Below are 21846 nucleotides of genomic sequence, written 5' to 3' on the forward strand. Positions count from 1 at the left end.
TTCGTTTATTTTTGTTTGTTATTTTTATTTTCTGTTTTTTTTTCTTTTTTAGATTCTTTAAAAATCTTCGAGATTTTAAAAAATTCCTTTATTTAAAAAATATCAATTAAGTTTTAAAAAAAGTTCCAAAATTCAAAAACTGTTCGTGAGTCCAAAATTTGTTCTCAAATTGAAAAAATTCTCTTAAATTTGAAAAGTATATTCTCGAATTTTAAAAATTTCCTTGCATTCATAAAATGATCCGAATTTTAAAAAATATTCATGAATTTCAATAAATGTTAGAAAGTTTTAAAAAGTTTCCGTGAATTTTTAAAAATACGTGTGAATATTAAAAAACGTTCTCATATTTGGAAAAATGTCCATGAATTCAAAAATTGTTAACGAATTCAATAAAAATGTTCACAAATTTTAAAAAATCTTCACAAAATTAAGAAGAAAAAATGAAAAAGTAAAAGGAAAGAAGAAGGGGGGAAAATGCGAAAGAGATAAAAGGAAAGAAAAAACATGCGAACAAAACAAAAGGAAAAGAAAAACCGATAGGCAAATTCCAATCAGCTACAAAACACAGCCGGACTTCTATGCTTGGCGGTATTAAAGGTCGGGCCTTTTCTCAGGCCGATCATGCTACAGGATGGTTGTAGAGACAAAGTATAGACGGAAGCATGGTTAACGGGACAAACAGAGAACTCGGATATGTTGAAACAAGAGAAAGAATGGAAGAAGCTGTGGGGGGTACAGGTGCCTACCAAACTTCGAGGCGATTGGCCCGGGCGTCTCCCCCGACGGGCCAAGAACGAGTGAGGAGGCATATGACAGAAGATGCAACCTGTCCGATCTGTTTGGCAGTTGTCGACTCATGGAGGCATGCTCTCCTCAACTGTAACATGGCCAAAGGAGTGTGGTCACTCCGGGATGATGATGCACTACTCCTGGTCTATGGCGACTACTACTTGGAATTGGAAGTCTAGGAGCAGGACTAACCTTTTTCTTTCGTTTAAATAAAGTCGAGATGTAGCTTTCTCTATCTCAAGAAATTATTCCACCTCCATTCATTGGAGAACAAAGCGTTATCTGATTAGATCCTTGCTTCAAACTCAACCGAATCAAGTTTCAAAAATAGATGTGGAAGAGGCAAAGGGAAGAGCGGGGTTGCCGAATTGTTTCTCAGAGCCGGACGAAACATCTATCTCTATTTACAATACCCTTACCCCCAAGAAAACTTTGTCGAAAAAGGTTGTCATTGTAATAGGGATTGCACCTCAACATGGCAGCCCTCAATTCTGCCAATTGTGTGTGACTTGTACTCTTCTAGGCTTCCTCTTTGCCTCAAGTGATTAAACTCATCAACTACACCAACCACATTTCTTACCTCAAACCTCTCTACAATCTCTTGAATTCACTCTTGCCAAGATACTTGTCCCCTATTCACTAAGAAAGTGTTGTACCAGCTTTCAGCTCTCCCCCTAAGGTGCATAGCCGAAAGTTCTACCTTGTACCAATCCGTAACTTGGTACACCGAAAAGTAATGTTCACACTTTTGTATCCAAGACCTGGCCCCTTCAAATATTGGAAAAGAAACTCTAGGAGGTTGATGTATCTGCTGCCCATATTGATATTGATTTTGCGGCCTTTGTTCTTGCAGGTATTGGTACGGGTCATGCTGTTGAGTTGGAAGCGGTTGGTTAAGGTAAGTATATATTGGCACTTCTGGTTTCATGGAATTTCCAGCATAGGGCAAAAATATTGGTTGGGAAAATGGGATATTTGGTATTGAATTGGGTCTTGGTTGTGGTGGTGGAGGTGCAGGATTAGGTCTAATATTATCATGTTTTGAGCTGTGAGGAAGGCCATAGGTGGCTGGAAACAAGTGTTCGTGCCAAGGTTTTGAGGGGGATAGAGAGGGTTATTTTTGTGATTGGGTCTTTTAGTTGCTTTGCTACTAGAGGTCTAGGTGGTCAGGGGTTTAAAGGTCTGGAATAGGTGTGAGTGGTGGTCGTATTCAGTACCAATGGTACGGTAATTGGAGGTTCAGGCGGTTCAGGCCTAGGATAAGAGCTAGAGGCTTGTTGAGGGGTAGCCATGGTTTCAGCTTCACTGGCAACAGCTGGTAGGGACATTTGTTGTGGTGTTCTAGGAAAATGAACCATATTGCCCCTAGTTGTGTTAATCGAGCTATGCTCTTCTTCAACGCTCCGCGCCTTCAAAAAAGTAGTTTTGTTGCTTGCGCTTTAATTTAGGAGTTTCAACTTAACTAGCATATGTGCATTTGGGTTGTTGGCATATGTCGGCTACATACTGGATGCTTTTCCATCATTGTTCGACTTGCACAGAAACAATGGGTCCCTTCTGGTTTCTTTTTCTCCCTCCAAGTTTGTTCTTCACTTTAATGTGTGTCAACTCAACAAGAGTGAGCACACCCTTCCTGCTGGTCTTCTTCAACCTTTGTCTGTTCCATTACAACCTGGGTCTTCTATTTCAATGGATTTTCTTGAGGCACTCCCCAAGTTTTATGGTTATAGCTCAATACTTGTGGTCGTGGACCGTTTCACTGGCTCATTTCATTCCTCTATCTCACCCTTTTAGCTGTATACCCTATCTTGTATCCAGTAGTAAGTCTACTCTTCTTACCCCCTCTCCTCTACCTTTTGTGGCCCATCTATTAGCTTTTTGACCATCTTTGAGTCATAGCGAGATGGCTCTATCTCTTTTCACAAGTACAGCCGTAAGTACAGTTGTGGGCGTCAACGATCAGCAGTACTGAGCTACGGAAAGTCTATCGAATTATAGCTACGGAAAGTCTATTGAAAGGACCTAATCAAAGGCTACTACAGCTATAACTGACTCGCCTATGGAATCTATTGGCTCGGCTGAACCGACATGAAATGAAAGAGAGGAAGGCGGAAGCTATTGGCAAATAGAGGGGGGATGTTCTCCGTGTCTTTTAGCCCTCACTAGATGACAACTTGCTTACTTTTCACTTCTTCTTAAGCTTGGCAGACTAGTTCCTGACTGACTTGATAGTGCGATGAGCTTACTTGCTCTAGTTCTATCCTCAGGATTTACTTACCTGAGTACCTAGCACCGAGGATCGATGTAATTTACTTTCAAAAAGATGTTGTTGATGCTAACACGCATATAAATAGATGTTCCCCACTGCTTGCTCCTCTTACCCGAATGGGGTTATATGCCTTAGTGAAACTCAGGGTAAAGTGGCAGAGGTATGACCTCGGGAAGAAAGAAAGATCGGGCGGGGAAAACGGGGTTCGAACCCGCGACTTCTGGCGTGACAGACCAACACTCTAACCAACTGAGCTATTTCCCCCTTTCGTAACTACTGTCGATTCAACAGTCACCTACCGGTTACCTTTGTAACTATACCAAAGTAGCTGTACAAAAGAATGCCCTTCGCCTTTAGTACTTTTCTTATATATATTATGTTATATACTAAATGTGTCAAAGCAATAGAACTTATTGAAAAAAAAACAAGCCCATCTTTCTCAAAAAGGAAGAGAGGGTGTGCCCCCCCAGAGAGAACCCCATTCTTTCAAGAAAGTTCTAATTAATTATGTAGAAAAAGAAATAAGGAAAATAGGAGTAAGCGAGTAGGGTCAACAAGATTCTAAACGAATACCACAAGTGACGGAACCGACGATGATGAAGAGATAAGGGGCGAAGGAGATTTTTTCTATTATTCCAATTCTTATTTATTGATTATCTAATTTATTTAGATCCATATTCATTTTCATTTGCAAATACAAACTCTCTTTCATTTTCTTTTTACTTTTGCGCTAAGGATAAGGGAACTGAGAAAAAAAGAGCTGGCTTGGCTGGTACATCAAGCATATGACATATTGCTTGTTCGGTGTGGTACACATATCTGTCAATGTCAATCAAGTAAGAAAATGCATTCCCACTGTCTGAGGAAAAGGTGAAGAATTGCAATTTATTGAGCTTGTAAGGCCCGTTGAAGTCCCCGATAAAGGGTATAAATAGGGCTATAAGTAGGCCGTTTGCTATTGCAATAAGGGCTGCTCGCCTTTCCTTTTGACGTCTTGGCTTCCTATCGCTCCTATGTAGTGGTCGGCCTTAAAAGGAGTCTTCCTACCATACCATCATGCATGCCTATGTTATAGTGCGTTAAGCTTCGCCAGAAGCAAGCAAGATGATGAAGCGAAGCTTCGTAGACAAGGCTCGTTCCGTGCTTGACTTACGAGCTCGTGTAGTAAGGCCTCACCCTACTTCAATAAGGGCTTATGCACTCCACTCGTAAACGAGCGTTAGAGCTTTTTGAGCGAGCGAGCGAAGCCTTCCTGGAGCTTCCCCCTTCCCTCACCCGAGAATTGCATTTCCGCTTCAGCTTCCCCGGTTTAGTTGGTTTGGAGGATTAATTGATTGGATACCCAATCCGCATAATCTTTCAAAGTCATTGCTTCTATGACGATAGGCGTAAAGGCATGATTAGTTCCACGAATCTCACTGCACTGACCATACTAAACTCCTTCTCGTTGTACCGAGATGGAGGTAAGATTTGAACGACCAGGTACAGCATCACATTTGACACCTGAGGAAGGTACAACCCAACTATGAGGTACATCAGCGGGTGTTACAATCATACGTAGATGAGTTTTGGCTGGTACAACCACTCTATTGTCAACTTCTAATAAACGTGATTGACCCAATTCTGGATCATCTTCTGGAATCGTATAACTGTCAAAAGTGAGTGACTGTTCATCGGAACTGTTATAGTCCGAATACTCATAAGGTTGGGTCGACGCCCGCCTCCCCCCAAACTTGACTTGCAAGTTTCCCCGCAAAAAGCTCTCCATGCCTACTCTTATTTATAAAGAGCACTATTCTTCTTTAGTTAGGTAGTTCTCCCCCCTCTATGAGACCGTAAGACCCCGGTGGAATCGAAGGCCCGCTTACTAATAGGCAAGAGGGGACCCTTTCTCGCCCAGCCCTACCTACATCAGTGAAGCTGGAACCGAGGAAGACAATGTTCAACACACATGAGACAAAATGAAGGTATGGGACGGCTAGTTCACCACGGAAAGGGATGCTAGTCGGCTTTGGCGAAGTTGTAGGCCCCAATAGATCAGATCTCAAGAGTGATTCCTCACCTATCCTGCCAGGGGCCAAGTCGAAGGCTCGAGTATAGATTCCCTATGCTCATGTGAACGGCCGGCCCGTAGATCTAAAAGGATCCATAAAAAAGACCGGAAAGTATGTTTGTCCACGAAAAAAAACTCGTTCATGAGACCTCGAATTCCCACGTTCCAGCCTGCATTATGCCAGCAGGTCCCACCCCCAATTTCTTGAGTCACCCTTATCTAAAAAAAAGGACGGAGTCTATCTAGATCATAGGATCACTGTATTCAGAGGTCAATTCTCTTTCTTTGACCTCCCACCGTTCACGACATCCCTTGCTTCTCGCAAGAACGGCTCCTCGGTGGAGGAGTAGAAGCGCTGGTCCCCTTCGGTCAAGTGCTTGTGCGTGCTCTTACCTACCGTAGGACCTCCGTCCCCGAAGCGAAGAAGGAGGAGCAGGAACAACAGGTTGTCCTCTCTTGGCCCAGTAGTTCCGCAACTACTACCGTGGTTGTTGCCAACGGGGATCCCCCATTCCGAAAGGTAACGGGACCTGCCCTTAGGTCCAAAGTTGTATGCCACTGCTGTGGTGCCGATAGATTCACTACTGAAGCCCCGTTATCGGACATTGCAGGCTTAGCATCTATTTTTCGTATATCGCTCCACCACACCGAGAAGAGGTATGTGTACCTCCAGCAATAACAAGAATGGAACCATAGGCTCCTATGCTGGGAGCATTTCGGGGTATAGGTCTAACCACCTCAACTCCCCGTTTCTGGCATGCTATAGTTCTTTTAGTCTCTCGACGACGGGAATGGGAGATGACCGGTAAGCCAGATGCTTCGCGAACCACCGGTACATTTCGTTGCACTTAAATCACCCTCGTTAAGAGGCGCACTCCGATACCATTGATGTCCAATAGCTTTGATAGTAATGGCTGGATCTACTAATACCCCGTCCATTGAGTATAACAGAGCAAACGATGGTATAGCAATGAACAAAAGAATGACACTTGGAAATATGGCCCGAATAATTTCGATAGTAGTTCCATGAACAATCCTTTGTGGGATTGGATTAGTTTGCTCGTTGAAATGCCATAAAGCGCGAACCAACATCCGTGATACGAAAACCAAAATAAGAATGAGGAAGAAAAAGATATCGTGATGTAAGTCAATGATTCCTTGCATCATAGGTGTTGCTGCGTCTTGAGATCCTAATTGCCATGGTTCCGCAGCATCACAAAGAGCGATTGTGAGGAATCGACATGATAAAGAACGAAGAATCATTGGAATTTCCCATCTTTTTCAGCTATGCTCCCGAAAAGAGAAAGGAAAGGAGACTGATCTTGACGTCGGCGTTGGTTTTTCCAACGAAAGCCTTATTTAGCATGTAACGTGAACATGAGCGGACACCCACACAATCTCGATTGGAAGAAAAAGTACCATACCATTGTCGTTTTTAGGGTGAAAAAGAATGGGTCATCTTTGTCAATTGATAACTGAGTGAGAGAAGACAATCACGTTCTTAAAGCGGTCGGTTCGCCGGATTCACAACCTTCCCCTATTGGCCGGCTGCCCGTGAAACACATAGGCTCCTATCGCATTTATCGATCGAGAATGGTCTCATCACAGAAACACTTTCTATATGATAATTTGAGAGTTGAAAGCGAAAACATTGATTTCTAGTTTGATCGGGATTTTGTACTTATTCATAAACAAGATGAAATGAATCAACATGTTAAGCATCTCATCAACTATCGTAGTTAACATACGCGTTTTCAAGTTGCATTTCGTGCTCTTTTTCGTCGCCAGCTAAATCAATCAATTTGACAAGATCGTGCATCAATCACCTCGTCCGCTAGGGAAATGCACTCCTGAATAGACTCGATTCCCCGCCCCGCATCAGTGAAATGTCTAAGAGCAACGGAATAGCTACGTTTCTTTCTATATGATAATATGCACCGAGGGGAGGAGTAGTTTCAAATAGAAGTCAAGTAAACAGATTCAAGTTAGCCCAGTTTGGTTCCTTGGAAAAGCAGTTCAAAGCAAAGGGTTGACGGGTGGTGGAGTCCCATCCCAGGTTTAGTATATAACCCCTGTTTTCCAATCCGTAAACGGTGGATTGACTTGCTCTTTATCAAATCCACATTAAAAAGGGGTTTTGTCATTCAATGCTTTGATCCGCGCACCTTATTTCTGATTGAACCACTTCCTCGAAAGGACATCGTATCGGTGCCAGAATATGGGCTAGCGGTACACCAACCTCCCCACCAACTGCTACGCCCCGCGGGGCTTCTTCCTAGCGCTATTGAAATGATATTCCTATTATTGGTCCTAGCAATAATAGGAATACATTGAGCAAGGATAAATTCATCTCTGTCCTAGCCACACTATGGGCAATCTAGTGGGCAAGAAGAAGGGCTATCTATGAACACGAGTTCCAGAGTCCATTGTCGACACATTTATTTATTGAGCGATACTTGCAAGAGATACATGAACTACCCAAGCAACGAACCGGATGTATAACAAACACAACACCTAGCTTGCGAGGTACAGAATGGTTACCGCCGAGCATTGGGGAGGTTGGTGTGGTCTGTTGAAGTGACTGTGGCGTGTTCCTGGGGGCGTCCGCGGTAGTATTTCAAGGTGTGACAGAACTTGCTACTCTGGAGGCGTGCGCGTGTAGAGAAGCTTTAGCTCTTGCGGAGGACCTGGCCGTCTCAAAAGCACGCATTGCATCTGACTGTCTGAGAGTCATAAACAACCTAAAGAGCGAGCGGAACTTAGGCGAGTACTGCATGATCCTTTGAGAGATTGACGATAGAAAGACGAGACTACAGAGTTACGAGTTTGTCCATGAACACCGCGCAAGTAATGATGAGGCACACAAATTAGCTAGATCATCCACTACACTTTGTATTTGTAGACATGTGTGGCTTATTGATCCACCGGATCACATTTGTGTCCCTTTAAACATTATTCAATGAAATAAAGTGTGATGTTTTTCTAAAAAAACCTGGCTCATGGAAGGTTCTACAATCTTCTCAAAAGAGGTGGGTAAAAACCTAGAATGGGCCGGCCCATACAGAAAACATGGCGTACAAGAGGCTGCGCAGTAGGTCACTATCCTGTGCGAAATAGGAACTGCTGATTGAACTTGTTCTTTTATTTTTGAGAGAAGAGATGTTGTGTGGGACGTTTTGTGGGCCGCAAGCCCATCAGACTTATATTCTTTTTTAAACATAGTACAAACGCAACGTACAGACAAAACAAATGGGGAAAAACCTAGAAGGCGAGTGATACACGCCGGTCCGCCGGACGAAATTTCGGCCGGTCTAACCACGCACGTACAATTTGATCTATAACAGCCGCTCGATTCCTCTTCCCCAACTGCTTCGCTACAAATAAAAAACATGGCGCCTGTTCGTCCTGAGAGTTCCTGTGATCCCCAATACGACAGCCAACTCGCCGGCCTTCCACATCTCCGTCGGCCGCCGCCCTCGTCGCCGCCGGCTGACTCCCGTCAGTTCCACAGGACGCCGCCCTCGTCACTGGAGGTCGTCATCGCATCCCCGTCCTCGCTGGTTCCAGCAAGATGTCACGCCGTCGTAGCAAAATGTCTGGCGTATCTGTCGTTGCAGCACCTAGCTGCCGCTATCGTATCACGCCCGTCGCCGCACCGCCGTGCCTCCGGCCGCAGCACTCAGTGCCGCCGCTCGCATCCCAGTTGAAGCTTTTTCTCTTGCTGGTTGAAGCTTTTTCTCCGGGTGGTTGAAGCATTTTTTCACCCGTTGACGTTCGCTTGCACTGGGTTGAATGCACGACAGCTTCCGATGAACTCCATTTAAATGGATGTAGCAAAAAAATCGCAGGTTGTAGCAAAAAACAGCAAGGGCTGCAGCAAAAACGTCGTCGCCGCCGTCCCGGGTTGCATCTTCGCCATTAATGATGTAGCAAATTTCTTAGCCGGTCGTAGCAAAATCCGATAATGGTTGCAACAACAGGTCGTAGTTCCACCGTTAGTGGATGTAGCAAAAAAATGCCGCTGGTTCCAGCATGCAACGACCACAGTCGCAACATGCAGCACCCGCTTCCTTTGAGCTTGCAACTCCATGATGGCGTGGGCATGGCCATGGTCGCCACGGTCACATCACCAACAAAAACGGATGCAGCTTCGCGGGGCTGCAGTTGCAGCTTCTTTCCCCATGCCTGTCGGAGCTTCAGTCAGCAGCGGTGAACATGGATCTTGAAGATGACATGGGGAAGAAGATAAATATGGAGGCTGAGAAAAAAAGGGTCATGGGCCAAAGGCACGTGGTAGGCTAAGGAGGGAAAACGAAAGACACCGAACCTGGACTGGGAGATGTGTGTGCCCTCGATCCCTGCTCGATCGAGTGGAGCGCGTGCGACCGGCCGAAGCTTCGGCCGGCGCACAATCGTTTCCCAACCTAGAATTGGTGGGATGAGGGAACTCCTATACCTGACCCATGCAGTGGAAACCTAGAATGAACTCTGATGGGCTGGGAATACTCTGGTGGACTTATATCCTGGTCGTTTGGCTTTCAACACGATCCTGTTGTGTGTGTGTTAATTTTTCCTATCTCCTAAGAAAAATAGAGAATAATGGTGCAGCCTAACTCCTCCTCCATTGCTGGTGCCGGAGACCTTTATTGTTGCGCTCTACCACATCGCAAATGATTCGCCGTTGTCCTCACCCTCTTACACGTCCTCGGACCCTCAGCTATCGTCCTCTCCCTCTTACACGGCCTCGGCTGCCGATGCCAACATACGACGCATCGTCCTCGCCAACCTACTATCTCCGTCTCGGTGTATAAGTTATTCGCGTAGTTCTAGGTCAACAATTTAACTATATAAATATGTTTTATATGCAATAAAAAATATATGTTTAGAAACTACATGAGTGTAGAAATCTAGTGATATACTTTTCATGACATATAACATATATTTAATTTCTCAAATCGATGACCTAGAACTACACGAATGACTTATACACCGGGACGAAGGGAGTATGTCAAGTCCTTTTCTACAGCGTCACTCGCCTCCTTTGCTTCCTTGATTTCTGAAGTTCGGTTTATAAGAAAAAAAAAACACGTCTTTTGTGATTTTGACTTTTGAGTGGATATTGTCACATTAAGGTGTAAGCAAAGGCGAAAACCAAACATAAAAATAAGTGCCTTTTTGGCTAATATAAGTCAAATTTAAGCCGACTTTGTCATTATAAAACCGTCTGGACCGCCGAGAAGACAGAGCGTGAATGTAGTTGGAGGCGCTCGACTGCTGCTTTGCTAGCTTCACTGATTTTCCCGTTGGATTCGTCTTGGATCTAAAATATTATGATCTGCATTAATTCTAATGTTCCGTCGATTTACCTTTTGTTTTTTCATCGGTTTAGTTTTCGGTCTACTGCTGATTGCTTTTAAATTCACCCTGACGATATTCACTAGCTCCATGAACAATTAGAAGACATGTTCAGAATGGGCATAAATTAAGACGAACTCGAGTTTGCTGCGATATGAAGTCAGGCAGCATACAAACACACCTTTAAAGATCAGAACTAGTGTTTGGATCCGTGTCCTTATCGATCCCCTTCCCCAGTCTCCTCCATAAGACTCAAAACCAATCTAAATGGTGGTCCATCAACACCGAAACTACAACTGATGTTCATATGGTTATACTTCTGCTTCAGACGATGTACTCTTGATCTTACTCTTCCGCTTCAAACGCTGTGTTCTTTTCCGGTGGCCTCGGCCTTGCTTGTGCTGTTCCCATTCGTGTGCCCCTCGAAGGACCCGGTTGTCGCAGGCCTATAACACAATTCAGAAAGGGTAGAAGTTGTCAGATCCATGTTTTTTATTAACTAATACATCGAGGGAAATAACAAAAGGCAAGCATCAGATACTTCAACCAATTATCATAGGACAACCAAAGCATAACCAGAACCACCTCGTAATAAGAACATTAAATAAAAAACATCACCTCGCAAACATATTGAGTCCATAACTCTCTTGAGGCCAACCTAGTTCCACCACCATCATTCGTAGAATCTTTACTTGCCAAAGTTGTATCGTTAGACAAGAATCTTCTGACAGTATCTGCGCAAGGTTTTATAACCTTGACGTGCCACGAGTCACCAGTGGTACCTAGTAAAATATACATTACTACATATGAAGGAAAAGAACACATCAAAGCAGGCCAATTCAACACTCTGGGCTAATACATACAAATGGACTTACATTGGAATGCTTCTGTTGCATCAATGTGATGCAAATTCCACCCGAAGTCTTTATTCAGCTGGTGTAGCCTCCGTCTCTGCGACAAAGATTTGCAGTCTAGTACTGATTATTTTCTCAGACCGTCTAAAAAATGTAAGGATAAAGATACAGAGGGAATGTTTACTTGGCGTCGAACAAGTCTTCGTGTGTTTGCTTTTAGCTGAGAGACAGCTTCATCCAACAAGCTTTTCAGCTTATCATCATGGAGATCAAGCATACCAGCTTTTATTTCATCAGGTTCTTTCTTTGTAAAATATAATCTGAAAAACTCATCAAATTCACGAACCCCAATGGCCTGCCGCAGACCTTGGGTATAAACGGCACCTGGATTATATATGTTGCGCACTTCATCAAGCAGGCCAGCATTAATCATGCAATCGACTCTTTCATTGACATAATTATCCAGAACATGAAGCTCGGCGTCTACCCACAGGAAACAACAGTCAAATCTGGAGCTAGTAGGCCGTCCCCACTTGTCCTGACAGCAAAAAATCTTGTTTAGGACAATCCATATTGAAACAAGAAAATCTAACCTCATGCACGAAAAATGTGTTCTAGCAGTTAGTATTTCATATTCATGGATATATATTGAATGATTAATCAAAGAAAATACAAAAATTCCTCACTTCTGCAGCTTCTCCTTGGAAAAGATCGCTTGGTAGTACACCTGTGGTTGCATATAACTCAAGGTAACGTTTTATCTGTTCAATACAGCAAATCAAACAAATAAAATAAGTTAAATAGGGGAATGCCATGAGGAAAGTGAGAGCATGCTACAGATGAAGAATGACTGGCTAAGTGACCAGGAGATGGTAGGAATGTGCAGCACCCTTACTTTTCGATGGTTGTTCGGGTGGATCCTTTGTGCCGCAATAGGATCAATCTCCTTCAAGTGTTCATACCCACTTCTAACATCATCCGTGGCAAGGCCTGAATAGCGCATTTAAGATATAATAGGCAAATAAATAAAACATGAATACAGCACAGGCACACGATGAATAAGGAGCAACTGTTATGGTTTCAGTATTCACCTATATCATCAAGTTGGTCACTTAAAGTGCAACCCTGCATATCTTCTGACATATCCTCAAAGAGGAATGGACTAACAAGAGCCTAAGGCCATCGTAAGAGCCCGCAAAAATGTAAATCAGATACACAATTAACTTAAGATAAGCATATCGACCAGAATTGAACTATGAACATGTGTGAATAACTCCTGATATGGAAATCGACAAGTGTTGAACTATGGACCTGTATATAGAAGTTTGTGCCACCAACAACAACAGGCAGGCCGCCACGATCCAATATATCTTCTATAATCTGCGGCCATTCAGAATGAACATGGCGGTAACTCAGTTGGAAGTCTAGAAGACTGAAACAAAGTTGCATCAGTAACATCAGATGTAAGCTTACAGGCAAGGCATGATCACGGAAATGACGGCAAGTGAACTCCACGGAAGGATCGACGATGCTAAGGAGATGGTGAGGAACACCTGCAGACACGTCAAATATACCGTCACTCAGCTCAAACTGAACGGAACTGAATTTCCTTTTGAAGAAAAAATATATACAAGGAGGGACACTTGGAGTGTTCGAGAGGAGAGACCGTTCTGCTCATCGAGGGAGACCTTGTTAGTAAGAACATCGAGACCTCGGTAGACCTGCATGGAGTCGGCGCTGACCACCTCGACGCCGGCAAAGTGCCTCGCGAGGTCAACGGCAAGCCGGGACTTGCCGGCGCCCGTCGCGCCCATAACAACCACCACCGCTTTCCTCCGCCCCCTTTCGGACGGCGGCGAGGAGGAGGCAGCCTCGCGAGCGTCGGACATAAGGTTTGGAGCCGGCGGCGGAGAGGCAGGTGCGGCGAGGTGGGGCATCTCGAGGGCAGATTTTACAGGGTTCTTTTTTTTCTACAGAAGAGATGACGGGTGTTCGCCTGCTCGGGGTTATTAAGGGAAATGCTATCTGGCGAGCGTTCGCCGGGGGCGAGATCCCAGGGAACGCCCCCAGAGCCGTTAGATCCAGATTAGACGATGGCAGTTTTCGCAAAATATTACCCCGTAAACAAAAAAAATGCCACCCGCTAGCATTCACAAATGGCATCCCTGCTGGCGACCGTTCACCAGCTATTGCCGTCATTTTTTAAAAGGGATGGGGGTCTCTTAGGATGGCCATAGTGGGGTATCATAGCCGGTATCATGCACTCAAAAATAGCAAACATGATAATGTGACGGTGAATTAAAAAAAAGAGGGTTAGAGTAACATAGATAGATACCGTAACATAATAAATGATATATTACTTCATGCATGACCATAAATAAGGTCATTTATGATACTCCCTCTGTCCGGGTGTATAAGTCATCTTAGATTGTGCACCGCGACCAAGGCGGAGGGGAAAACGAGAGAACTTAATGTTTTTTTGCTAATTAATAGCATTGCATGCAATGAACTAACTACTGCATGTCGTGTTTGATAGTCTTATTGAAAGCATGCACGACCCACATCTCTTATTGGTTGATATGTCATGAAACAAGAAACGAGATGAGAGTTGATACGGTGCCCTTGGTTGATATGTATTCACACATGTACTAAGTTTCCAGTTAATACAATTCTAGCATGAATAATAAACATTTACCATGATATAAGGAAATATAAGTAACAACTTTATTATTGCCTCCAGGGCATATTTCCTTCAGTCTCCCACTTGCACTAGAGTCAATAATCTAGATTACATAGTAATGATTCTTACACCCATGGAGTCTTGGTGCTGATCATGTTTTTCTCGTGGAAGAGGCTTAGGCAACGGGTCTGCAACACTCAGATCCATGTGTATTTTGTAAATCTCTATGTCTCCCTCCTTGACTTGATCGCGGATGGAATTGAAGCATTTCTTGATGTGTTTGGTTCTCTTGTGAAATCTGGATTCCTTCGCCAAGGCAATTGCTCCAGTATTGTCACAAAAGATTTTCATTGGACCCGATGCACTAGGTATTACACCTAGATTGGATATGAACTCCTTCATCCAGACTCCTTCATTTGTTGCTTCCGAAGCAGCTATGTACTCCGCTTCACACATAGATCCCGCCAAGATGCTCTGCTTGGAACTGCACCAACTTACAACTCCACCATTCAATATAAATATGTATCCGGTTTGCGACTTAGAGTCATCCGGATCAGTATCAAAGCTTGCATCGACGTAACCATTTACGACAAGCTCTTTGTCACCTCCATAAACGAGAAACATATCCTTAGTCCTTTTCAGGTATTTCAGGATGTTCTTGACCGTTGTCCAATGATCCACTCCTGGATTACTTTGGTACCTCCCTACTAAACTTATAGCAAGGCACACATCAGGTCTGGTACACAGCATTGCATACATGGTAGAACCTATGGCTGAAGCATAGGGAATGACTTTCATTTTCTCTCTATCTTCTGCAGTGGTCGGGCATTGAGTCTGACTCAACTTCACACCTTGTAACACATGCAAGAACCCTTTCTCTGACTGATCCATTTTGAACTTCTTCAAAACATTATCAAGGTATGTGCTTTGTGAAAGTCCAATTAAGCATCTGGATCTATCTCTATAGATCTTGATGCCTAGTATATAAGCAGCTTCACCGAGGTCTTTCATTGAAAAAATCTTATTCAAGTATCCTTTTATGCTATCCAGGAATTTTGTATTATTTCCAATCAACAATATGTCATCCACATATAATATTAGAAATGCTACAAAGCTCCCACTCACTTTCTAGTAAATACAGGTTTCTCCAAAAGTCTGTATAAAATCATATGCTTTGATCACACTATCAAAGCGTATATTCCAACTCCAAGATGCTTGCACCAGTCCATAAATGGATCGCTGGAGCTTGCACACTTTGTTAGCACCTTTAGGATTGACAAAACCTTCTGGTTGCATCATATACAACTCTTCTTTAAGAAATCCATTAAGGAATGTAGTTTTGACATCCATTTTCCAAATTTCATAATCATAAAATGTGACACTTGCTAACATGATTCGGACAGACTTAAGCATCGCTACGGGTGAGAAGGTCTCATCGTAGTCAACTCCTTGAACTTGTCGAAAACCTTTCGCAACAAGTCGAGCTTTGTAGACAATAACATTACCGTTAGCGTCAGTCTTCTTCTTGAAGATCCATTTATTCTCTATGGCTTGCTGATCATCGGGCAAGTCAACCAAAGTCCACACTTTATTCTCATACATGGATCCCATCTTAGATTTCATGGCCTCAAGCCATTTCACGGAATCTAGGTTCGTCGTCGCTTCCTCATAGTTCGTAGGTTCATCATGGTCCAGTAACATGACTTCATGTTACTGGTTGAATACATGTCATGAAACTTAGTAACATGACTGCATGTCGTGTGTGAATACATGTCATGAAACTGAATCACCTCCAAGGGCATCGTATCTCTTAGCGGTATATCGGCCATCTCAGCGTGACACTTCTTCAACTATGAAACATGAAACACATCATGAACTCCTGACAATCCTTCGGGTAATTCCAACTTATAAGCAACCTCTCCCATACGTTCCAAAACTCTGTATGGTCCCACAAAGCGTGGCCCTAGTTTTCCCTTAACTCCAAAGCACTTAACTCCTCGGAGTGGTGATACTCGAAGATACACTCTGTCTCCGATTTCATAGGCTACCTCCTTGTGTTTTGAATCCGCATAACTCTTCTGTCGGGACTGAGCTACCTTCAGTCTATCTCTAATCAATTTAACCTTCTCTTCTGATTCCTTAATCAAATCTGGTCCGAACAACTGTCGGTCTCCAACTTCAACCCACAACAGCGGTGTCCTGCACCTCCTTCCGTATAAAGCTTCAAAAGGTGCCATCTTTAAAATGGCCTGGTAATTGTTGTTGTACGAGAACTCTGCGTAGGGCAAATTGTCATCCCAACTAGATCCATAATCTAGCGCGCAGGCCCTCAACATATCCCCCAGAATCTGGTTGACTCTCTTGGTCTGTCCATCTATCTGCGGGTGGAATGCTGTACTGAACTCCAACCTCGTTCCCAAAGTCTGGTGCAGTTGATGCCAAAACTTTGAGGTAAACTGTGTTCCTCTATCTGATACGATGGTCCTAGGAACTCAATGCAGACATACGATCCGTGTCATGTATATCTTGGCCAACTTCGCACTTGTATAGGTGGTTTTCATTGGGATAAAGTGAGCTACTTTGGTCAAGCGATCAACTACTACCCATATAGAATCATATCCTGATTTTGGTCCTGGGCAATCCGGTGATAAAATCCATGCCAAGCTTTTCCCACTTCCATTCGGGTATCGGCATAGGTTGTAACAATCCGGCTGGCTTTTGATGTTCTGCCTTCACTCTCTAACATACATCACACACAGCTACATACTCGGCAATATCCTTCTTCATACCAGTCCACCAGAAACGCTCCTTTAAATCCACATACATATTGGTGTTTCCGGGGTGAATCGAGTATGGTGAGTCATGAGCCTCCTAAAGTATTAACTTCCTGATCTCTGTGTTATTAGGCACATAAACACGGTCCTCAAACCACAAGGTGTCGTGTTCATCCTCACGAAAACCTTTGGCCTTTCCTTTGCTCATTCTCTCTTTTATCTCGGCGATCTCTTTGTTATCCTTCTGAGCTTCTCGAATCTTTCCTAACAATGTAGACTGAACCTCCATTGTTGCAACAAAACCTCTAGGGACAATCTCCAATCGAAGTTCCCTAAGATCCTCCGCCAACTCCTTTGGCAATCCTGCGCTTATGAGTGTGTTGGCATAACTCTTCCGGCTCAAAGCGTCTGCTACGACATTGGCCTTGCCTGGATGATAGTGAAGTTTCATGTCATAATCCTTTATAAGCTCCAACCATCTCCTCTGCCTAAGGTTCAACTCCTTCTGTGTGAAAATGTACTTCAAACTCTTATGGTCAGTGTATACATCACAATGGTTTCCAATAAGATAATGTCTCCAAGTCTTCAACGCATGCACTACGGCAGCCAACTCCAAGTCATGAGTGGCATAATTTAACTCATGCGGTTTCAGTTGTTGCGAGGCATACGAAACAACTCTTCCATCCTGCATCAGCACACTTCCAAGTCCTATGCGAGAGGCATCGCAATACACTTGAAACTCCTTACGTATATTCGGCAGAATCAACACTGGGGCTGTAGTCAAACGTTTCTTTAACTCCTGAAAACTCGCCTCAAATTCTTCTGTCCATTTAAATTTGGTATCCTTCTTCAATAACTCCGTCATTGGCTTCACAATTTTGGAAAAATTCTCGATGAATCTCCGATAGTATCCTGCGAGTCCAAGAAAACTGCGGATCTCGCTACCTGAAGTGGGTGCCAACCATTCAGTGACTGACTGGACCTTGGTGGGATCTACTGCTACATCTTCTCCTGATATAACATGTCCAAGGAATCCAACTTCCTTCAACCAAAACTCACATTTACTGAACTTGGCATACAACTGGTGTTCCCTGAGTTTCTTGATAACTAAACGCAAATGCTCCTTGTGCTCCTCTTCATTCTTCGAGTATACCATTATATCATCAATGAATACCACAACAAACTTATCCAAATATTTCATGAATACCTTGTTCATCATGCTCATGAAATAGGCAGGGGCGTTAGTCAGTCCAAATGACATGACCGTATACTCATATAACCCATATCTTGTGGTAAATGCGGTTTTAGGTATATCCTTCTCCCGAATCTTCAGCTGGTGATATCCTGATCGCAGATCGATCTTTGAAAACACCTTAGCTCCTTGCAACTGGTCAAACAAATCATTGATCATCGGTAGTGGGTATTTGTTCTTAATCGTCACCTCATTCAGTGCACGATAATCAACAACCATCCTTAGAGATTTATCCTTCTTCTCCACCAAAAGCACTGGGGCTCCCCATGATGATGAACTCCATCGGATGTAACCTTTCTCCAATAACTCCTTGATCTGCTTCTTAATCTCCTCCAGATCATTTGCGGGCATTCGGTAGGGTCTCTTTGATATTGGCCCGGTACCTGGCAATAGCTCTATAAAAAACTCGATGTCTCGATCCGGCGGCATGCCTGGTAACTCCTCTGGAAAAACGTCTGGGTAATCCTTCACTACAGGCACTTCCTCCTGAACAACTCCTATGAGGGTATTTACTTGGCTACTCCTAGGCGCATGTCTAGATACATACTTGATCCTTTTTCCCTCCGGGGTGGTGAGACAAATTGATTTACTAACAGAGTCAATGCTTCCTCCATACTTTGACATCCAGTCCATGCCTAATATCACATCCAATCCTTGTGACTCCAAAATTATTAGGTCTGACAGGAAAACATGGCTACCAATGGTTAAGGGTATCTGGTCGCACCACCGACTAGCCATATACTCTGCTCCAGGTGAACTCACTAACAGAGGGGTCCTAAGGGTTTGGGTTGGTAGTTTAAACTTATCCATGAATCCCCTTGATATGTATGAATGCGAAGCACCAGTATCAAAAAGAACAAGGGTGGTAAAAGACTTAACCAAAAACTTACCAATAACCACGTTTGGCTGCTCTTCAACCTCCTCCACGTTAACGTGGTTCACTTGTCCTTTGTTGAATGGATTGGGCTTCTTCCCAGCGCTCCCATTACCATTTCCATTCTTCGCTTCAGGGCACTCCATGGCATAGTGTCCAGTCTTCCCGCACTTGAAGCAAGTAACGTGGCTTAGGTCTCTCTTGGCGGGTGTGGCTGGATTGGGGCGGTTCTGATTATTGCTTGCACCATTCCCATTCCCATTCCTTGGTCCAATATGATTATGGATACTTCCTCCATTGTGGGTGTGGCCTCCATGGTTATGAACAAGTCCTCCCGAGTTCGGGGTTAGGCGAGGCTTCTACTGAGCTCCTGAATTATACCTTCCTTGTCCATACTTCCTCTTACGGCTCTCAATCTGCTGCTGCTTCCCTTCAATCATAAGAGCCTTATCTACTAACTCCTGGTAGTTGTTGAATATTGCCACCATCAACTGCATGCTCATCTCATCGTTCAGCCCTTCCATAAACTTCTCCTGCTTCGCGGCATCTGTGGCCACATCGTCAGGGGCATAGCGAGATAACTTGCTAAACTCATCCACGTACTGAGCGACAGTACAGTTCCCCTGGCGCAAGTTGTGAAACTCACGCTTCTTCATGCTCATAGCTCCTATTGAGACATGGGCGGTGCGGAATGCTTGCTGAAATTGATCCCATGTAACAGTGGCTATAGGATAGGTGACTATGTAATTCTCCCACCATGAGGCTGCTGGTCCATCCAACTGATGTGCGGCAAAACGCACCTTCTCAGCATCTGTACATCCTGCAGTGGTTAACTCCCTTCCAATCCTGCGGAGCCAATCATCTGCCACTATCGGCTCGGTGCTGCTGGAAAACACCGGCGGCTGCAACCTCAAAAAGCGGGCTAAGTTGTCAACTGGTGGTGGTGGTGGTGGGTTGTTGTTGTTGTTGCCTTGATTCTGAAGTAACAATTGCATCAGGGTATTCTGCTACTGGATCAACTGAGTGAGCTCCGGTGGGAAAGTAAATTCGGGGTCACGTCTCGGAAGCATCTGAGGGTTTAGAGGGAAGAGAATAGAATAGAATGAGGTCTAGTGAGAAAAACACTACCCATATGCACATGAGACAAACACAATCATATCACTCAATCAATCAAGCAAGGGCATACAATCGATCTAACTATCGTTACAAAAGTGCTCGGACTATACTATATACATGGTGGAATACTACTACTGATGTGGTGGTCTACTAGAAATATTGCTCGGTCGAAGACTCCATAATGTCTGCTCCAGCTTCGTCTTCATAGTCATCATCGCTATCATCGAGGTCTGAGTCGGTGTCGTCGATGATGATGTAGTCCTCAGAACGAATCTCCTTGGGTTCTTTGTCTTCTCCTCCTGGCGCGGGGTCTCCCATGAAAACTCCTAGCTTCCTTTCCAGATCGTCATTCTTCTCCACTAGTACGACGATTTCCTCCTCATAATCTTCGCGTGTAGCCTTGAGTTCTTCCTCTAGTTCCATGATCCTTGTCATTGCCTTCTTCAGATCTATCATGCCTGCGCACATCTGGTTCTCCTAGCGACGGATGTGCTGGTTTAGCCCCTGGATGAAAGCGGCGATTGATCTATCCTTCCTGGTGCTGATCATCTCCCATTGCTCATCTCGGCGCCCACAAATCTGGTAGATAGTATCCTTAAGCTCCTTATGGTAAACTTCTCCAATGCGTCCCATGGTGATGTGAGCTGCCATGCTCTTTCCTAGACTCCAGGTTCGTGCATCAAAGGAAAACTCTATGGGTTTGGTGACTGGCGCGAATGTCCTTCCTGGAACTTGAACTTGAATCATCCATCGCTCCTCTTCTGGTAATGTGGCATTGTAAGTCCCGGTGAAGCTTGGTATTCCAATGTTCAGGTACCTGGTGACTTCCTTCAAGTGTCGTCCAAAGGGTGCGTCTTCATCCGGTTGTGCAAACTTGTTCCTTGCATCCGCCATCCTAAAGAGTAGAAAATGGAGAGGAGTCAGAAATGTGAAGAGAGTAGTGATCTAGGGCTTTAGCTTAGTGGTCGTGTCCTACACTCAGTGTGTGCTCTGATACCATCTTGTAGCGACCCAACCTCAAACGGTCAAGTCTATGTGCTTCAGTGTCATCCCTGGATCGGTAATGCTGACACACACAATACTCAAAGGATTTATAACAGAGTGGCAATCAAACACTTATTACATCGAATGTCTCAAAAGAGAACTTATTACAATAAATATGGCTTAAGGCCATCTAATACGATAACAACGGAAGGCTTGGAAGATAAAGTGAGTCCATCAACTCCAACGGCATAGCTGAGCTGCACGGCAACGACCTAACGAACCTTACTCCTTGTCTGAAAAGTCTGCAACATAATACGTTGCAGCCCGAAACGGGTCAGCACATGGAATATGCTGGCAATGTAACACAGTAGAGCAAAACAGAATAATGCTATCACTATATGCATATTTGGCTGGCGGAAAGCTCTAGGGTTAAAGTTTTGCGAAAAGCCAATTTTTCCTACAACAAAGGAATAGATTTTATTTAACTATCATGGTAGTTGAAACATCATTGAGAAGGTTCGTCCAACTCAATCCAATTAAAAGTAATTATCAACCCAACAATATTAACTTAGAGTGATGAGATATGTATGATAATCCAAGTACTAGATACTCAAGATGTCCATAACCGGGGACACGGCTAACCATGATTAGTTTATACACTCTGCAGAGATTTGCACACTTTTCCCCACAAGACTCGATCTCCTCCGTTGGATTTCTTGCACTACATGATGTTTGAGAAACGGATGACCGAGACACAGTTTTTCAGAAACATTAACTCTCTACTCCGGATAGACTATACCACCTACAACCCAACTACATGCTAGTCTACCTCTTCAAGAGCTTCAC

The 21846-nt window shown here is 44.0% G+C and overlaps 1 protein-coding gene and 1 non-coding gene across 4 annotated transcripts; both read right to left on the bottom strand.

The window, feature by feature from the left end:
- Positions 1-3248: 3248 nt before the first annotated feature.
- On the bottom strand, positions 3249-3322 carry TRNAD-GUC (transfer RNA aspartic acid (anticodon GUC)). Its single transcript has one exon. It is a non-coding gene; the product is annotated as a tRNA-Asp (tRNA).
- A 7252-nt stretch (positions 3323-10574) lies between these two features.
- On the bottom strand, positions 10575-13317 carry IPT2 (tRNAisopentenyltransferase 2). 3 transcript variants are annotated; one of them, XM_048700770.1, is made up of 10 exons: positions 12987-13316; positions 12794-12873; positions 12632-12700; positions 12412-12493; positions 12216-12310; positions 12007-12081; positions 11505-11858; positions 11342-11417; positions 11085-11266; positions 10575-10912 (listed from the first exon to the last, which is right to left on the bottom strand). In XM_048700770.1, exons 1-10 carry the CDS (start codon positions 13255-13257, stop codon positions 10778-10780), a joined length of 1419 nt encoding a protein of 472 aa, XP_048556727.1. In that variant the 5' UTR covers positions 13258-13316; the 3' UTR covers positions 10575-10777. The 3 variants fall into 3 exon arrangements, with proteins under 3 accessions (XP_048556727.1, XP_048556728.1, XP_087400116.1); XM_048700771.1 differs by having other exon boundaries at positions 11085-11248; positions 12987-13315; XM_087543990.1 differs by lacking the exon at positions 12412-12493 and having other exon boundaries at positions 11085-11248; positions 12798-12873; positions 13009-13317.
- Between the last annotated feature and the right edge of the window lie 8529 nt (positions 13318-21846).

Source organism: Triticum urartu, chromosome 2A, assembly GCF_056163025.1.
Source record: "Triticum urartu cultivar PI428250 chromosome 2A, HENAU_Tu73, whole genome shotgun sequence".
Classification (NCBI taxonomy): Eukaryota; Viridiplantae; Streptophyta; class Magnoliopsida; order Poales; family Poaceae; genus Triticum; species Triticum urartu.